At 34.5% G+C, this 24,003-nt stretch overlaps 1 protein-coding gene across 5 annotated transcripts in view; it reads left to right on the forward strand.

Annotated features, from left to right (window-relative positions):
• The window catches only part of CDH18 (cadherin 18), a 995,271-nt gene that overhangs the window by 893,591 nt on the left and 77,677 nt on the right, over window positions 1-24,003 (forward strand). For all 5 annotated transcript variants that reach the window (XM_053201933.1, XM_053201935.1, XM_027074610.2 and 2 more), the window contains 2 exons: window positions 10,593-10,780; window positions 22,352-22,605. In XM_053201933.1, the coding sequence (XP_053057908.1) occupies window positions 10,593-10,780; window positions 22,352-22,605 (442 nt within the window). The remainder of the gene's footprint in view (window positions 1-10,592; window positions 10,781-22,351; window positions 22,606-24,003) is intronic.

The following is a 24,003-nucleotide window of genomic DNA, read 5'->3' on the forward strand; positions in this document are numbered from 1 at the left end:
GAATTCCTCTTCTCAAGATCCCCAAAATATTCTGAGGTTCCTGCACCTGCCAGGAAGTGACATTCTTTACTCAGCTGGTAAGGCTGCTGGGAACTGTATAAGAAAGGTATGAGGCCAACACTTCCAATGGGCTTTATAGCTCCATGTTTCATAAAGTTAACCTTAGGTCCTTAAAGCTAACTAGTCATATCTGAGTCTATGCATATCTCTTTCAAATATGACATTCAAGTCAAAGCCTTGGTAAAATAACCAGAGTTTCTAGTGGTGTCCTTTTACAAAGAAAACAGATTCTTATTAAACTTAGGAAATAGGATTGTCATGAAAGAAAGCATACTCACTGAGACTTTTTGAATTTCAGAGGTTTCAGGCAGGGAGAAAAGTTAAATGCTTCAGTTTTTTCACAATTGAATACTTTATCACAATTTGTATATCATAGATATCTTAAGAGAAAGTTTCCTTAATCTGGAAGAGCAAACCTTAGAGAACCAATAAGAGTCACTAAAACTAGAATCATTTTCCTCAATTCATTTAGTCCCATGCTACTAATTCTTAATCAGGTTTAATGTAGCCTTTTAGTCAGTTCTGGAAATTCTTACCCATTTTAGTTTTAGGATTTTAAAGATATCAAAAACCTGTATTTGTTGAAAGACCTTTTCATGAATCACCTTGAAGATGAATACATTTCTCAAGAGCATCAGAACAGTAATTGTAAATGACAAAATACTCAAAAATTGAATGGTTAAAGATCTGAGAATTCATTAGAATGCAATTGACAAGGAAATTCAGTTATTTCTGTGACATATAATACTTCAAAAATCTGAATATTGAGTGATGACCTTATACCAGAACATAACATACCAAATAAACAAGTCTAATTAGTCAAAGAGACTTCGTTTACAATTCAAATATTGGTGAAGTTTGTTAAAACCTTTAGTTTTTAAAACCAGTGCCTAAATAGGATTACGGATTATCCAAGACCTGATGAAGACAAAGCATACAAACTGTTTTGGGTGGGGAGGGGGGTGGTTTCTTTATATACTTATAGTTTTCATATAATGCAAGATAGAATTAAATATTTGCTGTTTTGAGTTACTGAGATATTTTGGTGATTAATCAGTACATAAATAGCTGACTTATAAACATACTACATCTGTTATTTTTTAGAATTCTCACTGTGTAATATAGTATATATTTTTTATCATATATTTTGCCCATGTTCTCTGTCCCTCATGAGAATGTACACTTTATACAGATGTTTTGTCTGTTTTTGTTTGCTTCTGTCTGTTTTGTTTACCGTATTTGCAGTACCTGAAATTACACCAGCATGAGGTAAGTGACATTTACTGAACAAGCTGACAAACTTGGCTGACCCAAAATTTCGTAGGGGCAAGTACAATTTCATAAATAATGAAGAACTTTTAAAGAAAAAAATTGGAATCAGGCAGAAAAAACAGATATCAATATCCATTTGGTTTGACAAATAGATGTAGTGAATTTCACAGAGCATTTAGGAAGCACACCCATGTGTACCCTGGGACCGGGTGTATGTGTATCGTACATTAGAAAATGAAGGCACTGGTGTCGTTGACCATCAACGTTGACCATCATTCTGAAAGTAGATAAACCGGCATCCTGAAGCTTTACAATTGGACTAAGATTTATATCTTCTTTATGCTTTAAAGGGAAATATGAGTGTCTCATGGCATTAGAAGAAGGAAAGATTCAAAAAGCAAATACACTAAATATAAAATGATCAATGTTACTATATAAACATTAAATTATTTTAAGCAAAAGATATAAACATAGGGAAATTACAGGTTATCTGGTAATCTAAAAACATTTACAATAATAATTATGCATAAAATAGATTAGAGGTTACAAAAAACTTTTGTATCAAAATGAAGAATGTTAGGAGCATATGAAATTATTGCAATGAAAGAAAAGATCATCTTTACAGAAATCTGAGGATATACCAACTATAAACGCTCAATTTTCTTTTTAGAACCAGTTAGAATTTTTAATAGAATAGAAACAGAAATAACTTCAATATAGTAGAAAACGAATGCTTGAAGTTTTGGATGTAAATATATTTTTGTTGAAATAATTAAAAACAAAAAGGGACACCATGATAATGTGTAAAAGGAGCTATAAGAAATCACCTAAGGGTTCTACAAAACTGAAAATGCTTAATTAAAATCAGTCTTGGAAGCAATAAATATCAAAAGAGTCAATAATATTAAAAACTGATATAAAAATAATGAAAGTAAGGAAAAGAGAAAAATCTTTTCACAGTACACAAGGAGAGAGAGATGTGGGAAGGACAGGGAGTGAAACTACGATGTGTAAATATCCCTTGAAAACCAACAAAAAATAGGGGTGCCTATGTGGTTCAGGCAGTTGAACATCTGACTCTTGATTTTGGCTCAGGTCATGATCTCACATTGTGGGATGAAACCCTGTGTTGGACTTTCTGCTGAGCATGAAGTCGGCTTGGGATCCTTTTTTCTCTCTCTCCTTCTGCCCCTCTCCCCCAACGGTACGAGTGCTCTCTTTCACTCTCTCTAAAATTAAAAAAAAATAATAAATTAAACGCAAGAAATAGGTGTCTTGAAAGAAAACTTTTATGATTTGAAAAACAAAGAGGATTCAGATTAAAACATCTCAACAGGTTTTAATATTAGAACAACATCCAAAGCTAAACCCATCTTGGCAATATTTGTTATAAAGATGACAATAATTAATAAGTTGGGAGTGAAAGAAAAGAGCTCACCAAACAGCATTAAATCAGTGACTAGTTTTCTCTTCTGCTGAACTATACACCCATCTCGTCACAGTATATCATGGTGTGAATGTGGATACAGTGGTTGGTTTGGGGGATATTTTTGTATCCCCCAATTGTACGTCAAGTCATTAGCTACGTCAGCCCTCAACAAAACAAAAATTAGTATAACCATGAAGGGTTTTTCTTTTTCAAAAGTTCTTTTCTGCTACAGAATTCAGATAGAATATCCTTCCATAGTTGATGACCATTAAAACAACTGAGGCTGTTTTGTCATAGCTCATGTAAATATAACCAAGATTTTTACTATGAGTGTGCTGGGACTGCACAATTATTAGATGTAATTATATTTTATAAAAGCAGAGCTACATGTAAAACGATAGAATGATTGCTTTACTTTTTTTTTAATTGTATTTATTTTGAGAGAGAGAGCATGCATGTGTGTGAGTGGGAAGAAGCAGAGAGAGAGGGAGAGAGAGGATCCCAAGCAGGCTCCAAGCTGACAGTGTGGAGCCCTAGGTGGGGCACTATCCCTTGTACAGTGAGATCATGACCTGAGCTGAAGCCTTGATTCAGACACTTAACTGACTAAGCCACCCAAGTGCACCAATGACTTCTTTATTTACTAAAGAATTTGAAAAATAAACTCCTGCATTTTAAAAATGTGTTGAGGGGGGCGCCTGGGTGGTTCAGTCAGTTGAGTGTCCAACTTTGGCTCAGGTCATGATCTCGCAGTTTGTGGCTTTGAGCCCCCCATCGACTCAGTGCTGACAGCTCAGAGCCTGGAGCCTGCTTCAGATTCTGTCTCCCTCTCTCTCTACCCCTCCACCACTTGTACTCTGTCTCTCTCTCTCAAAAGTAAATATTAAAAATATTTATTGAAGGGTGCCTGGGTGGCTCAGTCAGTTAAATATCCACTTCCTGATTTTGTTTCCGATCATAATATCACGGTTTGTGAGATAAAGCCCCACGTTGGAATCTGGGCTGATGGCAGGGAGCCTACTTGGCTTGGGATTCTCTCTCTCCCTTTCTCCCTGCCCTTCCATGGTGTGCTCTCTCTCTCTCTCTCTCTCTCTCAAAATAACTAAACTTAAAAAATCAAAAAATTCCATATATTGCATGACTTGGGTTTTTAATGCATAATTTATTTTAAATGTACAAGTACATTATAAGTGTGTGTGTATATATATAGTGTGTATACATATTATATACGTCATATATGTCATATGTATGTGTATATATATGTGTGTATACACACACACACACACACACACACATATATATATATATATATGTTTATGTATATATGACAAATTTTCTTTAGTAAGTGTTTGAAGAAAAAGGAGGGAGCTGGTAAAACTCTACCCTTAATTTCAATAATTAAGAATTAAGTCTCTTGTTTTAAATTTGTGTATGTCCTTACAAATCCAATTATGTAATTTATTTCTAAGAATTGAATGCATGATCTCTCTCTCTCTCACACACACTAATACATAAATGAAATGCAGATATGCATACATATAACATGTCTGTATGCACATACACACTATGTGTGGGCTTATATGCGTGTGTGAAAGTACAATATCAGTGGGGTTTCTTAATCCTTTTCCATCCCCTTGGAAATGTATAATGTTACACAGTATATAACCTTTTGGAGAACTTGCCGAGCACTCTGAGGGATATTTTGGCAACCACAGAAGTGCTGATTAGACTGTACTATAAATTATCCAAGATGGGCATTTTTTTTCTTCCCAGAGGGAGTAATTACAGAGTAAAAATAATATGAAAGGCAAAAGGTCATTCACCATGTATTCCAAGATTCTAGGAGTTATGGCCTTTATTAATCTTATGTAGATAAAAGTGATTTTTTTTTCCTAAATAGTATCCTGACTATCAGTTGAGCCATATCATGTATGGCAATGGTATAGCTTCAGGCTGTTAGTCAGATATTTACATTTTGAATCATACCCTTTAAAGTTTCTCCCAAATGTTCTTCAAGCCTATAAGGAATGGCAGCTTTCATAAATAACAGGTAAATGAAGGTTCATATGCAATTATTATACAGAGATGTAATATATAATTATTTATGGACTATAGGCTCTCAGTTTTTAAGATTCTTAAAGGTAATTTTATATGTTATATGTCTTTATGAGTGGTATTTGCATTTTTGTTAGAATTAATATTTAGAGTAAGTTTTGTCTGATATCTTTTCTTATTTTAGAATAATTCAATATATTTCCTCCCATGGCTAATCACACCATACTAAAAATGTCACACATAAAGATACTATATTGGATTAATGTTACAAATGTGCATATGAATGTTATGTTTATGTTAAGCACAAATATTAATAAAGTGCGTAAGCTTTAAATACACACAAGGCTCTTTAGAAGGAGCCTGGTCCCAAAGATCTTAGATTCTTTGAAATTATTTAATTCATGGCAAGTCTGTTTTTTATATTCTTTATGATCTTTATTATCATGTCCATCCAAGTCATTGAGTTAATCTCCATTTATCATTATATATATACATGTATATATGTGCATATATATTTCCAATTACTTCTATTAATCCTATAATTCTCTCACTAGAATATCACCTTAAATACACAGACACACACTCAGAGGTTTTATTTTCCAATTTGCTGATATTTCTTACCTTATAGAGATGATCATTATTCATTCTCTTTTTCGATTCACCTATTGATGGATACTTGAGTTGTTTCCATATCCTGGTCATTGTGATTAATGGCTACAGTGAACATATTAATATAGGCATCTCTTTGAGATTCTAATTTCAATTCTTTGGGATGTGTACCTAGAAGTAGAATTGCTGGGTCATATAGTAGTTCTACTTTTTTTTTTTTTTTTTTGAGGAAACTCCATACTATTTTCCATAGTTGCTGCGCCATTTTAAGTTTCTACCAAGAGTATACATGGGTTCCAGTTTCTCCAGAACCATACCAACACCATTTATCTTTTGTGTTTTGATAATAGTTATTCTACTAGGTGTGAGGTGACGTCTAAATGTAGTTTTGAGGGCACCTGGGTGTCTCAGTGGCTTAAGCATCAGACTCTTGATTTTGGGTCAGGTTATGATCTTATGGTTTGTGAGATCAAGTCCCTCATCAGGCTCTGAGCTGATCTTTAGATTCTCTCTCTGCCTCTTTCTCTCTGTCCTTACCGCACTTGCACTCTAACTAACTAACTAACTAACTAAATAAATAAATAAATATATGTTTGAATTGCATTTCCCCATTTCCCTGATAACTAATGATGTTGAGCATCTTTTATGTAATTGTTGGCTATTTATATGTCTTCTCTGGAGAAATTTCTGCTTAAATGCTTTGCTAGTTTTTTAATTGCCTTTTTTTTTCCTATTGACTTGTAGAAGTTTCTTATATATTTTGGAAATTAACCTTTTATTAGATCTATGGTTTGGAAGTGTTTCCATTCTGTAGGTGGTAACCCTATTCTGTAGGTTACCTTTTCATTCTGTTGATTGTCTGCTATGCTGTGCAGAAGATTTTTAGTTTGATGTAGCCCTACCCATTTGATGCTTGTGCTTTTGATGTCATATCCAAGAAGTAATTGCTAAGCTGATGTCAAGATTTTCTGTATTCACCTTTATTTCTTTAAGGAATTTTACATTCTTGAGACTTACATTTACATTGTTGACTCATTTTGAGTTGATTTTTGTGTATACTATAATGTAGAGGTCCAATTTATTTATTAATTTATTTTGGATGCATATATCTAGTTTTCCTAATACCATTTGGTAAAGAAACTGTTTACTTTTGGCACCCTTATCACAGGTCAGCTGACCTTATACGCATAGGTTTAATTCTGGGCTCCCTATTCTGTTTCATTGGTCTATATGTCTATTTTTATGCTGGTACCATACTGTTTCAATTACCGTAGCCATATAATATATTTTGGAATCAGGAAGTTTGATGCTTCTTGCTTTGTTTTTTTCTCAATTGCTTCATCAATTCTGTGTCATTTGTAGTTCCCTAGTCTAAGAGATTTGTTCTATTTCTGTGAAAAAAATGCTAATAGAATTGTGATTGAAATGGCATAGCATTGACCTGCAGATTGCTTTAAGTAGATTTTTCAAGTATGATGTTAGCTATGGGCTTATCATTATGACCTTTATTAAACTGAGGTACCATCATTCTATCATTCTATCGTTCTAGACACACACACACACACACACACACACACACACACACACGTGTGTGTAGTGGAATATCACACAGACTTTTGAAAAAGAATAGGGGCACCTGGGTGGCTCAGTCAGTTAAGTATCCAAGTTCGGCTCAGTTCATGATCTCACGGTTCATGAGTTCAAGCCCTGCATCAGGATCTGTGCTGACAGCTCAGAGCCTGGAGCCTGCTTCAGATTCTGTGTCTCCCTTTCTCTCTGCCCCTCCTCTGCCCATGCTCGCTCACTCACTCTCTCTGTCTCTGTCTCTCTCCAAAATAAATAAAACATATTTTTTTTTAAAGAAGAGAGTCCACCATGTGTGACATGGGTGAATCTACAGAACATTATCTAATATAAGTCACAGAAGGACAAATACTACATGATTCCACTTATACAAGGTATCTAAAGTAGTCAAACTCATGGAAGCATAGAATTGGATAGTGATTGTCAAGGGCAGGGGACTGAAGGAAATGAGAAGTCGTTTTTCTATGGGCATAAAATTTCAGTTATGCTGGATGAATAAGTTGTGGAGATCTTCCACACCACAGAGTAACTATACTTTACAATATAGTGTTGTGCACTTCAAAATAGGTTAACAGGGTAGATCTCATGTTCAGCCTTTTTACCACAAAAGCAAAATAAAACAGAAGCAAAAGACACAAGAAAATTAATAACTTGATTTTGGTGAAGCTACTGCCAGTGTTTTGTGTATTTATACCCATGAAACTGTACATATTAAATATGGTCAGGTCTTTGTATACCAACTGTACCTCAATGAAGCTGTGTTGTTGAATTTTTCTTTCAAGAGCCTCACCATAATTATCGTCCTGGAATTTTATAGTATTTTTTATGTACCTGGCTATTTATACAGTCCTTAGAAGTTCTAAAAAATATTCTAAACATCTTCTGGCTTCTGAATAAATCTTACCTGTCAGCTACTTTCTAGTTATTAGGAGACAATTTGAATACTATTTACAATTCACAAACTCTCAACTATATGAAAAAATAAATATTGAAATATTAATCTTAATACACTCTATTTTGCCTAATGGAGCATCACGGATGGGGAAGAGGTACGATGCTTGCAATGCTTAGAATGTATCAACAAATATCAGGCCTTCCTCTGAACATGATGATCTTCTTCCAGGGATATCCTTCCCCTTATAAGACACAGCCTAAATGTTTCCTGGAATGTGAGTCTTTTATGACTAATTTATACAATTTTTTGTAACTTTCTTTGTAAAAACAACCTGCTTTGCAATAACACTAGCATAATAATTTTATGATTGGTTTATTTATTTCTGTGAACTAAGACTTCTTTTGTTTGTAAGTTTTTATCCCAGTTTTAATTGGGTGAGAGTCCTTTGGGAGGCTTACAGAATTGTGGTAGGTTAAGCCATTATTTAGAGACCTTAGCCACCAGGAACTTGACTTCCTAGCCTTTCTACCGTAGAAAAAAAAAATGTAGGAGATATGTTTGACTTTTTTTTACCTAATTTTTTTTTTAATTTTTTTTCAACTTTTTAAATTTATTTTTGGGACAGAGAGAGACAGAGCATGAACGGGGGAGGGGCAGAGAGAGAAGGAGACACAGAATCGGAAACAGGCTCCAGGCTCCGAGCCATCAACCCAGAGCCTGACGCGGGGCTCGAACTCATGGACCGCGAGATTGTGACCTGGCTGAAGTCGGACGCTTAACCGACTGCGCCACCCAGGCGCCCCTTATCTAATTTTTTTAATAGAATAGTGCTCTATTTTATGTAACTGCCTAGGAAAATTAGTGTTTACAGAGATTCTGAAAATTATTATACCTTCTTTCTGATACTGAATTTTACCCTGAGATTAGGTACTTCAACATGAATTTTGGAAACATGACTATTGTCAGGAACCCCTTCCAACATTTCATACCTTTGCCACCAAAAAGAAACTAAAGGTCTCTCCTCATTCCAGTTCTCACATTTTATGGAATGTTCTCTGTTTGAATCATTGTGACTCAACTGCCAACCTTTCACAAATCAACTGCAAGCAGAAAGGTGAAGTCCTGTAAGAATTTGGGCCTCATGCTCTTTGTAGGTCAATTAAATATGTCAGGAGGGATAGAGTGTTCTGCAATATGACAGATCCTGATAAAACCACATGATTAAGGTCAGAAGATCATGTGTTTCATAGAGGACGGTGGTCTATCCAGGAAATGTTAAGTTGGTGAGGACTATTGAACTAAAAAATAATGTCAAGTAGCATCTCAAATGTTTATAGACGAGAACTGGGAAAAAATCTTTGTTGAATTTTGAATAAACAGACACATATATCAAATAGAACTTTAATACAAACAATTGTATCTTTAGAAACAGATTAGCTCACTCCACACATTTACCAGATATGTTAACTTAAAAAAATATTATCATACCATAACTAACAAAACATTGGCTTAGGGAAATTATTTTCATATAGGCTCCACATTCACTTATCTGTATAGTCTAATTAAATCCATGCCTAATGTTAAATCACCATTAATTTAGTCTTTGTTGAAAGTCTTTTATACAATTATATTTTAATTCAAGGTTTCCATTATTTATATTGTTATTTGAGATTTGCTATAAGAAGTAAATTGTTTTAATAGATCTGTTTCTAACTGGTCAGTAAAACAATGGTACTGATGTGGCCATTATGTTTCTTAGTACCTATTTTATAAGTTTCTATAAAGAGAGTTCTAGGAGCTCTCCCTGAAGGAATTTAGTATCAGGACAAACTCTGACATTTAAAAAAGTTTCTCAGTGTAAATATTTAGTATCAGGACATACTGAAAAAGATATGTCTGCATATTGGATCATGAGATTTATAGACTCAATAGGGTTTTAATGTTTTTTGGCTATGGGATATATATGTAAAAATTAATTCAATCACAAATAAGACAGCATCCTATGTAGTCATTATATTTCTCTTTCTCATTCTTTAAGTTAGTCATTATTTTCATTTTGATGACTTTATTTTATTCAAGACTTTATTGTAAAACCACTTTAAATTCTTTTTAGAAACTGATCAGGAATACAGGGTAATTAAGTGCATAAATACGTTTACTGTCTCTCTGTCATGGCTTATACATTTCATTAAACTTAAGTGTATTGATCAGAATAATAATCATACTTGCAGGTACATTATATTGTTTTCTCTGTTTTCACTTTGAATTTCAAGTTTTCTAACTCTTATATTTTAATTTTGCATGCTACATGGAAGGAGAAATGCTTTGGGGATTTTGTTAATACTTGACTAATTTAGTTTTTGCTCAACATAAGAATGCAAATCTGACCTTCATTATCTTTTATCAGTTGCCTATGAATGTAGAGTTAATAAAATATTTTATATTAAGATCCCTACAAATTATTTTTATATAGGTTATTTTACATATACTTTAAATTTTATGTAATCTAGTATTTCACTACTAAGCAGTTTGACATTTAAAATCTGAAAACACATCCATTTTCTATATTACTTAATACAATGTTTGTTTGAATATGTGGTCTAACCATTTTAATGCCTTTTTTCTTTTGAAACTACATTTTTGTGAACCCATTACCATCAGAAAATTTTAATATGAAATATTTTTCAGAGCACTATCAGCTGTATGTTCCTGAGTCAGCTCAAGTTGGGTCAGCTGTTGGGAAAATAAAGGCAAATGATGCAGACACTGGTTCAAATGCTGACATGACCTACTCCATCATTAATGGTGATGGTATTGGGATATTCTCCATCTCCACTGACAAAGAGACCAGAGAAGGGATCCTTTCTTTAAAGAAGGTAAAAAGAGCATACTTTCTCTGATTTAAGCAATTCACCCATTTTTCCATGAATTATCCATAATGGTATGAATTATCCATAATGGTATGAATAATCCATATTGTCACGTCATTAGTATGCTAAAATATTTTCTCTTTAAGATGTAATTACATTTTAATTATGGCTCTGTCTGACTTTTTGGATACTGTCTTGGAAAAAATATATATATATGACATATATATGGAAGATCTGATGTAGAATGTACCATGACAACAGGCTTATCGTGAATTCCAGTTCTATTAATGCATACAATATTAATTATTTCATGTTGTACTAAATTATGTAACATTAAGAGATTTTTCTAACTAATGTAAAAATCTTCACCATGTTCGCTAACACTCACTAGGATACAGGGTTTTGTTTGACAGTCATGGATTCATCAAGACAGCTCTAGTGGAACCCTTAACCTTCTCCCTGACTCTTTTTTATTGTAAAGAATTTGTCATTGGACTAAATCTATCTATTGCTTTTTGCTTTTAAGAGTACATTATGTTTATCTCATTGTAAAAATGAAATGGAACACAGATATTAGCAAAGAAAGATTTAAATATAACTCCTAATGCAGAATGTCTTAGTCTTTAAATATTGAATGATTTCAGCTTGGAAACCTAGTAACATTCAGATCCCTGGGCTTTGCCTTCATATATTTTGATTCAGAAAGACTGGAGTGCAGATAAGGAATTGGCCTTTTTAGCAAGTACTCCAGATGACTCTACCGTAGAATATATTTATAACATAGGCTGACAAATTTTATCCTGACGTGCTACTGTAGATACTGAAGTGAATTAATCTATGTCTGTCTGTCTGTCTGTCTGTCTATCATCTATCTATCTTTTTGTCATCTATCTGCATAATTGTGTTTTGTTTATACTTTTCTATTTGAACTATATAAATTTTATTAATTCTCCCAATACATATAATCTTATATTGATTAAAATTAAGGATTAACTTATTTTTTAGATGCTACAAAGGGGGCCACAAAGTAGAATTTTTTTTTCATTTTATTTATTTTTGAGAGAGAGAGAGAGTGAGAGTGAATAAGGGGCAGAGAAAGAGAGGGAGAGAGAATCCCAAGCAGGCTCCATGCTATCAGTCCAGAGCCCAACACAGGGCTTGATCTCATGAACTGTGAGATCATGACCTGAGCCAAGATCAAGAATCAGATGCTTAACCAACTGGGCCACGGAAGCACCCCAGCAAACTGCAATTTAGAGCATGTAAATACTTACAGAACAGTATTCATCACTAGACTATGTAAAATATTGATGTCTTCACCTAAAATGTTTTATCATTTTAATCTTTCTTTCCTGAATTTGTAACCAGGAATGTTATAAAGTATATAAATGAGTACATGATAAAATGAGGATTTTTTTAATTGCAAGTTGAGAGACTGAATGTGTGTTTTCTATGCAGGTGTGTAAAAGGTCAATAGAGACGAGAAACTTAGGATACTAAAGAGAGGATATTGGATTTAAAAAGATGGCTGGGGCAGAGATGACCCTGTGTAGGATCTTGATCAAGGGTAGAAAGAAACAACCCGTGATGGTATGCCTCCATCCCTGAGAAAATCGAACAGGATTTGAAGTAAATGGTTGCAAAGTTTGCAATGATCCAGCTGGTGTGGGGGAGCTGGGGGAGGAGAGCAGTGCTTGCTTTTTGAGCACTAGGTCTTTGTAAAGTAGGAAGTTACAGCATATTTGCAAAAAATGAGGTTGATGGATGGTTTGAATATATGCAGGATCTGAAATACAAGTATATATTATGCAATTAAGAACACTAGGGATTTTACCACCCCGTATGGCCTCAATCAATTTGATGATGTTTGTGAAAAACAAAGTCAAAATAGTTTATGTAGGTATGTGTGCACATATATTTAAATAACATTCTTTATTCAATATCGTGCGCATACACAACAGTTATTTTTCAAGATAAGAATAGTTTCAATTGTACAAATGGTATTGGTAATGATGATATATTCAAAATAATCTTTTCACTTTCTTCCATGAATTAATTTTTTGATGTAGTCTACACTTCTTTCAAGAAGTATTAATGTTTGCGTTTATCTAATTATTTGATCCTTCAGATTATGATTTTGCTTATTATTTTTAATGTTTATTTTATTTTATTTATTTTTTTAATGTTGTATTTATTGAGAGAGCGAGACAGAGCATGAGCATGGGAGGGGCAGAGAGAGGAGGTGACACAGAATTTGAAGCTGGCTTCAGGCTCTGAGCTGTCAGCACAGAGCCCAATGCAGAGCTCGAATCCACCAACTGCGAGATCATGACCCGCGCGGAAGTCTGAAGCCCAACCGACTGAGCCACCCAGGCGCCCCTTTTTCATGTTTATTTTTGAGAGAGAGGGAGAGAGAGACAGAGTGTGAGTGGGGGAGGGGCAGGGAGAGAGGGAGACACAGGATCCGAAGAAGGCTGTAGGGTGTGAGCTGTCAGCACAGAGCCTGATGCAGGGTTCAAACTCAAGAACAGTGAGATCATCACCTGACCTAAAGTCTGATGCTCAACCGACTGAGCCACCAAGGTGCCCCAGATTAAGATTATTAATCTGAGTTATTTTATTGCTACATACTGCATGTTATAAACAACTGCAATTTGAAAAATAACCTATGTAACCCAGTGTTTTTTAACCTTTAAGAGGTACTCATTCAGGTGGCAGGAAATGGATAAAACAGTCCTTTAAAACAGGTTTTTTATTTAATCTGTAAGGCAGCTCACCTTAGCCAGCAAGGCAGAACAGCTAATCTTCCCAAAGATCAAAATCAGGGCTGCTTTCTAAATCAGTTTGCAGGGCATCTGCTCATTCCTGTCCATATCATCCCTTTATCAGAAAATTGCCAAGTTGAATTCACAGGTCCGTGGTGTGGTACATTGTAAATACACTTTGATAACTTTCATTCATTGTTTAATGGAGCTTGACTGGGTGGAAAGGGGAAAAAAAAGATAAGGATGAATGCAAGTTGATGCACTCTTTCCTCTGCCATAAACCTCTGTAGCTAGGGATATGTGTTCTTAGCAGCCTTTTTCTCAGATTCTCTTCTTGTGGTTTCATATCAGTTTGCACTCTGTATGGTACTTGATCCTTTTTTTTTTTTAATTCAAGGATCCAACCCTATTTGTTCTGACTTTCAGCAAAAGCCATCTGTGCTATCTTCATAGTGTTCAGTGTGAAAAAAGATTAATATTATTTTATTTAATAAATGATTTGAAGTGGACCATAGAGTATACATAAAAAGTTATAAAAGTATTTTTTTTCAAGTTTAAGTTAATCCTACAAGAAAGAAGTATGAAATATGTTCAATTATAATGATACTAGGTCTATGCCAAATAATCACATTTTTGGTTGTTTAGTGGGATATGTTTAGTGAATTTTTCTTTATTATTCCTTTGCCTTGCATTGACTGATAGAATAAGAATCAGAATGTTCCTTGCCATTAGACTGTAAAATTTGGGGCTCTGAACCATAAAGTGCAGCAAGGAAGACATCCCAACCTATTGCAAATGCCCATAAAGGCAAATGAATCTGCGCACTTTTTTTTTTAAGAAGAAATAGATGTCTTATTGTAATGAACTATTTCCAAAATCTGAACATTCTTTAGAGATGAGACTATCAAAAAACTCTTCCAAACTGCTATTTTTATTCTTATAAGAGGTGCTATCTGGAAAGTACTTCTGTTCAACCAGAAGTTAAAGAGAGGAGTCACATTTCAATTCAGTTAAATCTGTCACTATATTTGAAATGACTTTTGACAGAGGACTGCTTTGGGACAACTTTGTTCTTATATTCATAAATAGGCATGGCCATGAAGTGATAGCTAATAGTTGAAACTACTTTGGATGTGAATTGGCTGTTTTTTACATGTATATTTCTATAATATAATTTACTATGTCAGTTGGAAATTGATAATGTGTTGAAACATCCTGATGAGTTAAGCTGTTCATAACATGGACTATTGGTAAGTTACCATATATATGGAAAGTCACACACAATACACATATAGGCTGTATAAAAATATAAATAACATAATATACAATATATATTTATATATATCACAAAATATATGTGTATTGTTATTTGAAATAAAAATTTCCCATTTATTTTTTCCCATCTTCCAGTGACAGCAAGCAAACATAATATTTATTTGTATCAACATCTTTGAAATTATCCACACTGAATTACTCTCTTCTGTGCAGAGAAATTTACAACAGGAAAGTTTGTACATGTGTTCTAGTGTCCACAGAATGTCTACCTTCCAGGAAAGATCTCTGACAAGGACCATAAACCATGGCATGATAAGAAAACCTAACTGAAGAAATGTTATTCAAATCTGTGCCATTTTCCTTAGGTTTGGGCAAAATATTATCATTTGAAATACATTTTTTCATAAGGCAAAATCTAATAATAGTATCAGTTACTATTTCAGGGATTTAGCCATGTTTTTACATGATTTAAAAAAATAATGTTTATTTATTTTTGAGAGAGAGAAAGTAAGAGCAAGAGAGATAGCAGGGCAGAAAGAGAGGGAGACATAGGATCCAAAGCAAGTTCCAGGCTCTGAGCTGTCAGCATAGAGCCCAACGTGGGGCTTGAGCTCATGGACTGTGAGATCATGACCTGAGCAGAAGTCGGACGCTTCACCAACTGAGCCACGCAGGCGCCCCCTTTTTTTGTATGATTGAAGTGATATTTGCATGTATTAAAATGCATTCAGATGTCAATTCCATTCTTATCCCCCACTGTTGCATTATAAAATCTGGATGAGAGTGCGATATAAAAATTGGAGCAAGGTGAGAGCATAAGAAGTCTCTTCTCGGGGTGTCTGCATGGCTCAGGTGCTTAAGTGTTGGACTCTTGATCTCAGCTCAGGTCATGATCTCATGGTTTCATGAGTTTGGGCCCCACATAGAGCTCTGTGCTGACAGTGTGAGTCTGCCTGAGATTCTCTCCTCTCTCTCTGCCCCTCCCCCAACTCACATTGTGTGTGTAACTCTCTCTTTCTCAAATAAACATTATAAGTCTCTTTTTCTTATTACAAAAAAAAAAGAAAAGAAAGAAAAAGAAAATTTAAAAAAAGGAATTTTAGGATCTTCTTGAACTGTGAAGTGAATTGATACACAGAGCAACTTGGCTAAAGGCTGTTTTCAGTATCTTTCTACCTATGATGGTTATATAAGTCCAGAGGAAGACGATACTAGTGTGATTTAATGAAAAGAAGAAGTGATTAATGAGAAACAATTAAAAAGTCTCGAGTATGTAGAGCAGGCCGGAAAATGATTGATGGGAATGATAACCACCTACAGTAATGCAAAATGTGTTAATATTACAGAGGGAAAAGTATTATTTTATACGTTAGAGAGAGCAATGATATGTAAAAGTAATTACTAGAAGTAATAGGATGAAATTAGGAAACGAAAATTTAAAATGAATATTGGAGTCAACTCATTGACAGTGAACTGCATGAGGATATTGAGCAGTAATTAAAGAGAAGTAAGAAAAACCCCAGTGTCTGAGGACATTAAAGTCACATGAGGATAAGTTCTTCTGGCATGGGCAGAAGAGATAGAGGAATTTATGTGAAAAGCATTTAAGTTTCTTAGCTCTGTGTCTGTGAATTAAGGAAATTATAAAGTTCTGGTAGCCGGAATTAATGAAATTATAATTAATGAAGTTATTCATTTTCATGTTATAAACCAATGCTCGAAAAGATGCATGAATGTATCTTCTAATTGTGGGGATATTATAGTGCACCAAAAATGGATTCATCTTCAGTCACCGAATTGGAATATTCTGTTTCACTATTTATGTGCTAGAGATTTCAGATCATCTAGCATAGCACTTAAGGGCGCAACGTATGGAGTCCCACTGCCTGAAATCAAATCCCAAGTATACCACTCATGGGTTGTTGACCTGGCAAGTTTAACTTTTCTGTGCCTTGATTTTTCTCACTTGTAAGTGGGAAACAGTTATAACTCATGGAAGTGTTGTGACGGTTAAGTGAGTTAATATATGTTCATTGTTTAGGTCACACATAGGAGTGAGCTATTCGTATTTTAGAAAGAATACAGAAGTTTTCATCTTTCAAACGTAAACTGTAATAGCACTTTTCTGTACTCTAAATACAGCTATGTTTGAGACTGAGCAAGAGCTATTTATCACCCACCATGTCCTAGGAGTTATGCCAGATACCTGAAATATGAAGATGAATTAGATAATATTCTTTCTCTTAGAAAAAACGGAGTAGATGTGAAACATTATAATAATACAAGATGTCAAATGCTAATGGTATAGGTTTACTTAAATTGTTATGAGCTCACAGATAAGAGAGCCAATTTTTCAAAGCTGAAGGAGGGTCAGGGAAAACTTTGCATGGGAAATTACTTTTAGGCATGCATAGAGCAGTATGTAGCAGAGACTAAGAGAAATAAATGTGAGTTAGTGGCTTTATATTTAACTACATTGTCCTTTGAGCATAGAGATCACAGGCAAACAATTTTGAACTTAAAAAAAGGGGGATATTATATGGGGGAATCCATCCTCTAACCAATATAATTGTGGCGTGAGTTATCTGAAATCTATCTTTCCTAGAAAAATGAAGACAAACACAAAAACAACAACAACAAAAAAAACACCTTTATGGCCCACAGCTGCAAAGCTGAAATTTCTGAACACCAAACCTGGAGTCTCATCCTACAAGTGACTGAATTAGAGGGAATGTAAATTGATTAATTTAATTTAATTTTGCATTTCTGAGTACCTACGGAATCCTTCTCAGTACCATTGTAGTAAAACGGACCACATCACAAGTAGAATTACCCCAGGAATGTTTGGGTGGTTAGAAATTAGAAAGACAGGTATCTTGCATCGAATCATATAAAATTATCTTTTGTGTATGTTATCCATTGCTGATATCCACAATTTCATGTGATTAAAGTGCATTTAATTTTTCTTTTAAGTTGAGAATTGTCAATACCTACCCATGTTGTATTTGTGGTAATTATAGTACTGACACATACTCTATCAAAAATAATTTTAATTTACGAAATTTGGCAACACAAATCCTTGCATTTGTTAAGTATGAGCTGATATGATAGACTGTGTTTATAAATCAGAGCTTGAACCAGTCGAACATGTCCAGAGCATTAAACCCACGGTAAATTCCATAAAAATGAAAAAAAGCATTTGATTGTGTTCCTAGAATATTTCTTCCGGAACATAAGTGCTAGATTAGTAATCTCCAGTAGAATGCTTTTGTATAATTTATGCATACCTACTTCTCATATTAAACACTAATTGATGATCCAGACTTACAGGTTACTAAAAATAGAAAGTTGAAATAAGTTTGCAATTTTGTTAAATTAAATAAACTATATTTGAATTATAAACCTCCATCCCCCACACCAAATATCTTGCTGAGGCAAAATTTATGGAGTAGATAATCGGTAAACAAATTATCAAAGATTTATTTTTCAGAGTCTTCAGATAGTTCTAGATGGAAGATTTCTTTCCTTATTTTTTTTTCTTTAGCTTGAGTGTTTTAATTACTGTTCAGTATGAACGTTTTCAGAATACAGCCAGAAAGACCTCTAAAAGCATGGACAGTTGACACTTTAATATAGAACTGGAAAAAATATCATTTTCTTATTCTCATGAACAGTCTCTGGCTATATAATACCCCTTATCAAGTTCATGCAATGCCTCATGTTTATGGAGTTATTCTGTACCTGTTTTTATTTTGGTTTAAGGCAGGAAAAATGGATGTTTTGTGTTTTAAAAACTTCAGCCTGACATTTCATGTTTTTGCTTTCTGTGGTAACTCAATAGCCTGGGCAAATTTTCTTTCTTTTGACCATTTTTCCCTCCAGTATCTTCTTTTTTTTTTAATTTCTTTTTTTAACGTTTATTTATTTTTGAGACAGAGACAGAGCATGAACGGGGGAGGGTCAGAGAGAGAGGGAGACACAGAATCCGAAGCAGGCTCTAGGCTCTGAGCCATCAGCCCAGAACCCGACGCGGGGCTCAAACTCACGGACCATGAGATCATGACCTGAGCCGAAGTCGGACGCTCAACCGACTGAGCCACCCAGGCACCCCCCTCCAGTATCTTCTTATCAAAATCAGGCTTTAGATAATACATTTCACCATTCCTGTTATACTGTTTTTGATATACTATTTTTAAATAAAAAAAAAAATCTAGTAACTATGGAAAGTACAACCCACTGGCAGAGTTTTAAATAGTTTCCCAGGAACAAATGATTAGGAGGCAATTACGGGAAGATCTGCTTAAAATGTGTGGATGATGAGTATTTGGAGTAGGAAAAAGGATATTTATAATCCTAATCTAATACCTATGTACTGTTGTCATGTTAATGTAAAACAAAGCATTAACATACTTTATACATACTACTACAATCTCCAATTTAGCAGATTTTCTATATAAATGAGGTTGTTAAAATGTTTCCATTTACATTAATTTATTTGCTTCTAAAACCCTGTCTCAATCTTAAATAATATTCTCATTCCTTAGTGACTCTAGATGGATCCCTATCCATCCATCAGCCAGTTGTGGCAAACAACTCCTACAAAATGATTGTCACTGCCTTGAGGTAGTTAAATACATGTTAGAGAATCATAAGCATGAAACCATGTGTCCACATAAACAGCCTGTACCTTAGCAGTAGGTAGGCTAGTGTTAAGATAAATGACATCTAAGTTGCCAAAGGACCTGCTAAAAAGAAACCAAGAGATGCCTGTCATATTAAATGCACAGCTTGATAGTAATATTTGATAGGGTAGAGGTGGCCAGAATTACCTCTACAAATTTCATTGAGAGTCAGAAAGATGCATAAGTCCACAACATGAATAAATGGAGATGACTCTTACAATCCTCTGTTACAGTGGAAAAGAGATGTTAAGCATCCCCAGTAAACAAATCCTAGGGGCTTTTAGTTTTAGTTTTAGTTTTAGTTTTAATGTCTCAAACACTGAAGTTCAAAGACAGGAGCCTTAATCATTGAAGTTTACCACATGCAGCAGGTTGACTATAACATATTCATCGATTTAAACATATTTAAAACCTGCCAAGGATGTTGCTTTCCATGAGCAAATACCTGGATTCTGACATCCCATGCTCCTCTGTGCCCAGCAGGGATCATATCCATCTACCCAATCCCTGATAGGTGGTAGGTGTGAGCTCTTTCTAGGATAGACCATTTAGATTCAAATGAGATGTACTGAATTAGTGAAAGACAAATTCTCATTCACTAATGTTAAGGAGATGTTAAGGAGAAAGGGATCAAGGAAGGAAAAGGAGCAATTTATTTGTAATTTAAATTCCCTCACATAGAAATGACTCCCAATTGGTGGAGTCATAAACTGCAGAACCAATGAATACTTCTTTAAAATATATATATCTTGGGGTGCCTGGGTGGCTCAGTTGGTTAAGTGCCCGACTTGGCTCACGTCATGATCTCACGGTTCATGGGTTCAAGACCCGTGTTGGGCTCCATGCTGACTGCTCAGAGCCTGGATCCTTCTTCCACTTCTGTGTCTACCTCTCTCTCTCCCCCTCCCCTCCCTCTCTCTCTTAAAAATAAATAAAAGATTTAAAAAAATAAAAAATATACAGAAATCTAAAATATATAGTATTTTATCATATATATATATATGTACACATACACATATATATATGTATATGTGATATATGGCCTACTTTTAAGCATTTGAGTCTTTAATAATTTTTTTACATTTTCACTTTGTCTTATAAAAGCTTGTAAATTATTGCAGTGACCCAGTCTTATCCGTGTCCCTGAGATGTATGATAGGTTCTAGGTTCTTAATATCTCATTTGGAAATTAAATGATTGTTTTTTCCTTCTATGCAATCTTCAGTCTCTAGGAAGGCCAATTTTCCAGGGCAATTCAGAAGAGATAAGGGAAATAATCATCAGTAGGACTGATCATTGTGTTTATTAAATCCCATTAAGGACATTCTTTCTGATCAGCTTCTCCTTGGCTCTTAGGGTAAAAGAGACTATCTGAGTTGCCCCACAGGAAATAATCGTTCTTATATACTGCCAAGAAAGAAGGCTGCACGGCTGAAGCATCCTAGTAGAAAGAGGGATGAAATTTTTTTCAGTTTCTTCCCATAGGTATTAATCAGGCAGACCAGCATCAGTGGATACTTCACCAGGCTCTAAAACAGCTGACCTCTGGATCCTTTGCACTAACATCACTCTGAAAACTTTTGACACTGGTCACCTAAATCTGAGCTCATTTTAGGTCATAGAGTCTATTACATGCATCAAATCTAAAATTTTGCATTCAGTTATGTGGAAAAGTACTTCCTCTTAGAAACGATACATAGCTGCTTATAGGTACTCTCATATCTGATTTTGTATCATTATCATGTTCATAAAACTAGTATGTCTATGGAATTAAATATACAGTGATATAAATGTCTATTTACCATTTTATATCCTGTAAAGACCATATATTCCTTGGGGCAAATTCATTATTATAAGTAAATTCATGACTCTTGACCTATATTATTAATAGAAGAAATATATATATTGGCCAGATGATTTTAAAATAGAAGACAAAAAAACCCTAAAAAAACTATGAGAAAGTATTGATATGGACTCAAAGCTAAAAAAGCAAATGGTATAAACAAAGAGAAAAAGATTATAATTTTGGACATCTGGATGACTCAGCTAAGTGTCAGACTCACAGTTTTGTGAGTTCAAGCTGCACATTGTGTTATGCACACCGACCTCCCAGAGACTGCTTGGGATTCCCTCCCTCTCCCTCTGCTCCTCCCCTGCTCATGCTCTCTTTCTCAAAATGAATAAAAAACTCAAGAAAAAAGATTATAATTTTAAAAAGTAGATCAAACATCAACATATATTAAAGAAAATTAACACAAAACAAATACATGAAGTGGTTTTAGCATCAAAATAGAAAATAAATATAATTAATACAATAAAAATAAGATTCAAAAGTCTGTATAAAATATTTTACGAAGATTCTAAGGAAATATTGTTAAATGGGAAACTTAAAATTTATCAGATTATAAAATAAAATACCAAGTGTAAAGCCAGCAAGGTGATGATAGATAAAAATCAATAATACACCATAATTTATTTAAATGCAAAACAAAACCCTATTTTTTAAAGTCAAAAAATTAGCAACAAATATTTTTTTAAGATTGCTAATGCAGACTCAAGAGAAGGTAGAAGTTACTGGAGACTAAGGATGGTTTGCCTTTGGGAAATATTTTTTTGTTCCTAGTTTTTATCATATTTATACCTGTGAAAAATTAAAGTTGATTCAGACTTGAGCTTTCATGACTTTTGTTTTAGATGTTATTGTGAAGATGAACTTCATAGTCTGTTGACAAACGGAAATAGATTGACTTAAATCTATCCATGTTTGTTTTAAAGAATGGGAAAAAAGGGCTTGTTTGAAATGTCATGGCACTCATAATAGTGGAAAACTTATTTATATATATTTTTCCCAACAGCCACTGAACTATGAGAAAAAGAAGTCATATACTCTCACCATAGAAGGAGCAAATACACACCTTGATTTTCGCTTTTCTCACTTGGGTCCTTTTAAAGATGCTACCATGCTGAAGATCATCGTTGGGGATGTAGATGAACCACCACTGTTTTCCATGCCTTCTTATGTCATGGAAGTCTATGAAAACGCCAAGATCGGGACTGTTGTTGGCACAGTTTTGGCACAAGATCCTGACAGCGCCAATAGCTTAGTAAGGTATGGGATGCTTTAATCTTTAGACATGTAAAGATCTTTATTGCCTCTTGCAGTAATTTTAAATGAATAAAAGAAAATGTGAAATATTTAATTTGCATGCTAGTTTTGATTAATATAATTAAATTATAATATTAATTGATTTTTTGAGTAGTGTAGCAGGTGGGTTTCTGTCAGATTTAGCTAACCGCCTTGAATGCAGGTAACCCTTGCACAACATGGCCTTGAAGCACGGAGGTCCACTTGTACGTAGATTTATTATTATTATTTTTTGATAATAGTACTGCAAATGTATTTTCCCTTCCTTATGATTTTCTTTATTTTGTAGTTTATTTATTTATTTTGAGGGGGGAGGGGCAGAGCAACGGAGAGACAGAATCCTAAGCATGTGACAGCACAGAGCCCAACATGGGGCTTGAACTCATGAACTATGAGATCATAACCTGAGCCAAGATCAAGAGCCAGTTGCTTAACGAACTGAACCACTCAGGTGCCCCATTCCTTACCATTTTCTTAATAATAAATTCTTTTCCCTAGTTACTTTATTGTAAGAATACAGTATCTAGTACATATAACATGAAATATATGTTAATTGACTATGTTATTGGTAAGGTTTTCAGTCAACAGTAGGCTTAGTATTTAAGTTTTTGGGTAGCCAAAAGTTCTATATGGATTCTCAATTGTGTATGAATGGAAGAGGTCAACACCTCTAAATCCTGCATTTGTCAAGGGTCAGTTGTTTATTGTTCACCACATAGATCACATTTGCCATTTGACTTGATAGATATGAGCACAATTGAATGGAAAAGCTATGTAGAAATCTTGAACTACAAACTAGAGAATCTTGTGTCCTGAGTGATAGGAAATACAGCTACAGTACAAAGCAAGTATTTGGGAATAATACTCATCTCTGACTCCTGTTTCTGTCACAAGAGTTGTGGGCATATAGGAAATGTTCTACCCTTATCTGTAAAACAAAATTAACATCTATATTTTGGGATTATTGTAAGAATTCGTGAAGCAATGCGCATGAAATGCTAAACAGAGTCACTTGCACCTAACAGTCACTCAAAAAATGCTTATTTCTCTAAGGCAGCATAGAGTGCTACTTAAAGAAGTACTTCTTTTTTTTTAGTGTTTATTTTTGAGAGAGATAGAGAGCATGTGCACACACACACACACACACACACATGCACACACGAGTGGGGGAGGGGCAGAGACAGAGGGAGACACAGAATCTAAAGCAGTCTCTAGGCTCTGAGCTGTCAGCATAGAGTCTGACACAGGGCTGGAACTTACAAACTGTGAGATCATGACCTGAGCTGAAGTTGGACATTCAACTGACTGAGCCCCCTAGGGGCCCTGAGAAGTACTTAGCTCTTAAAAACAGGAAGACCGGGG

This window comes from Acinonyx jubatus, chromosome A1, assembly GCF_027475565.1.
Source record: "Acinonyx jubatus isolate Ajub_Pintada_27869175 chromosome A1, VMU_Ajub_asm_v1.0, whole genome shotgun sequence".
Classification (NCBI taxonomy): domain Eukaryota; kingdom Metazoa; phylum Chordata; class Mammalia; order Carnivora; family Felidae; genus Acinonyx; species Acinonyx jubatus.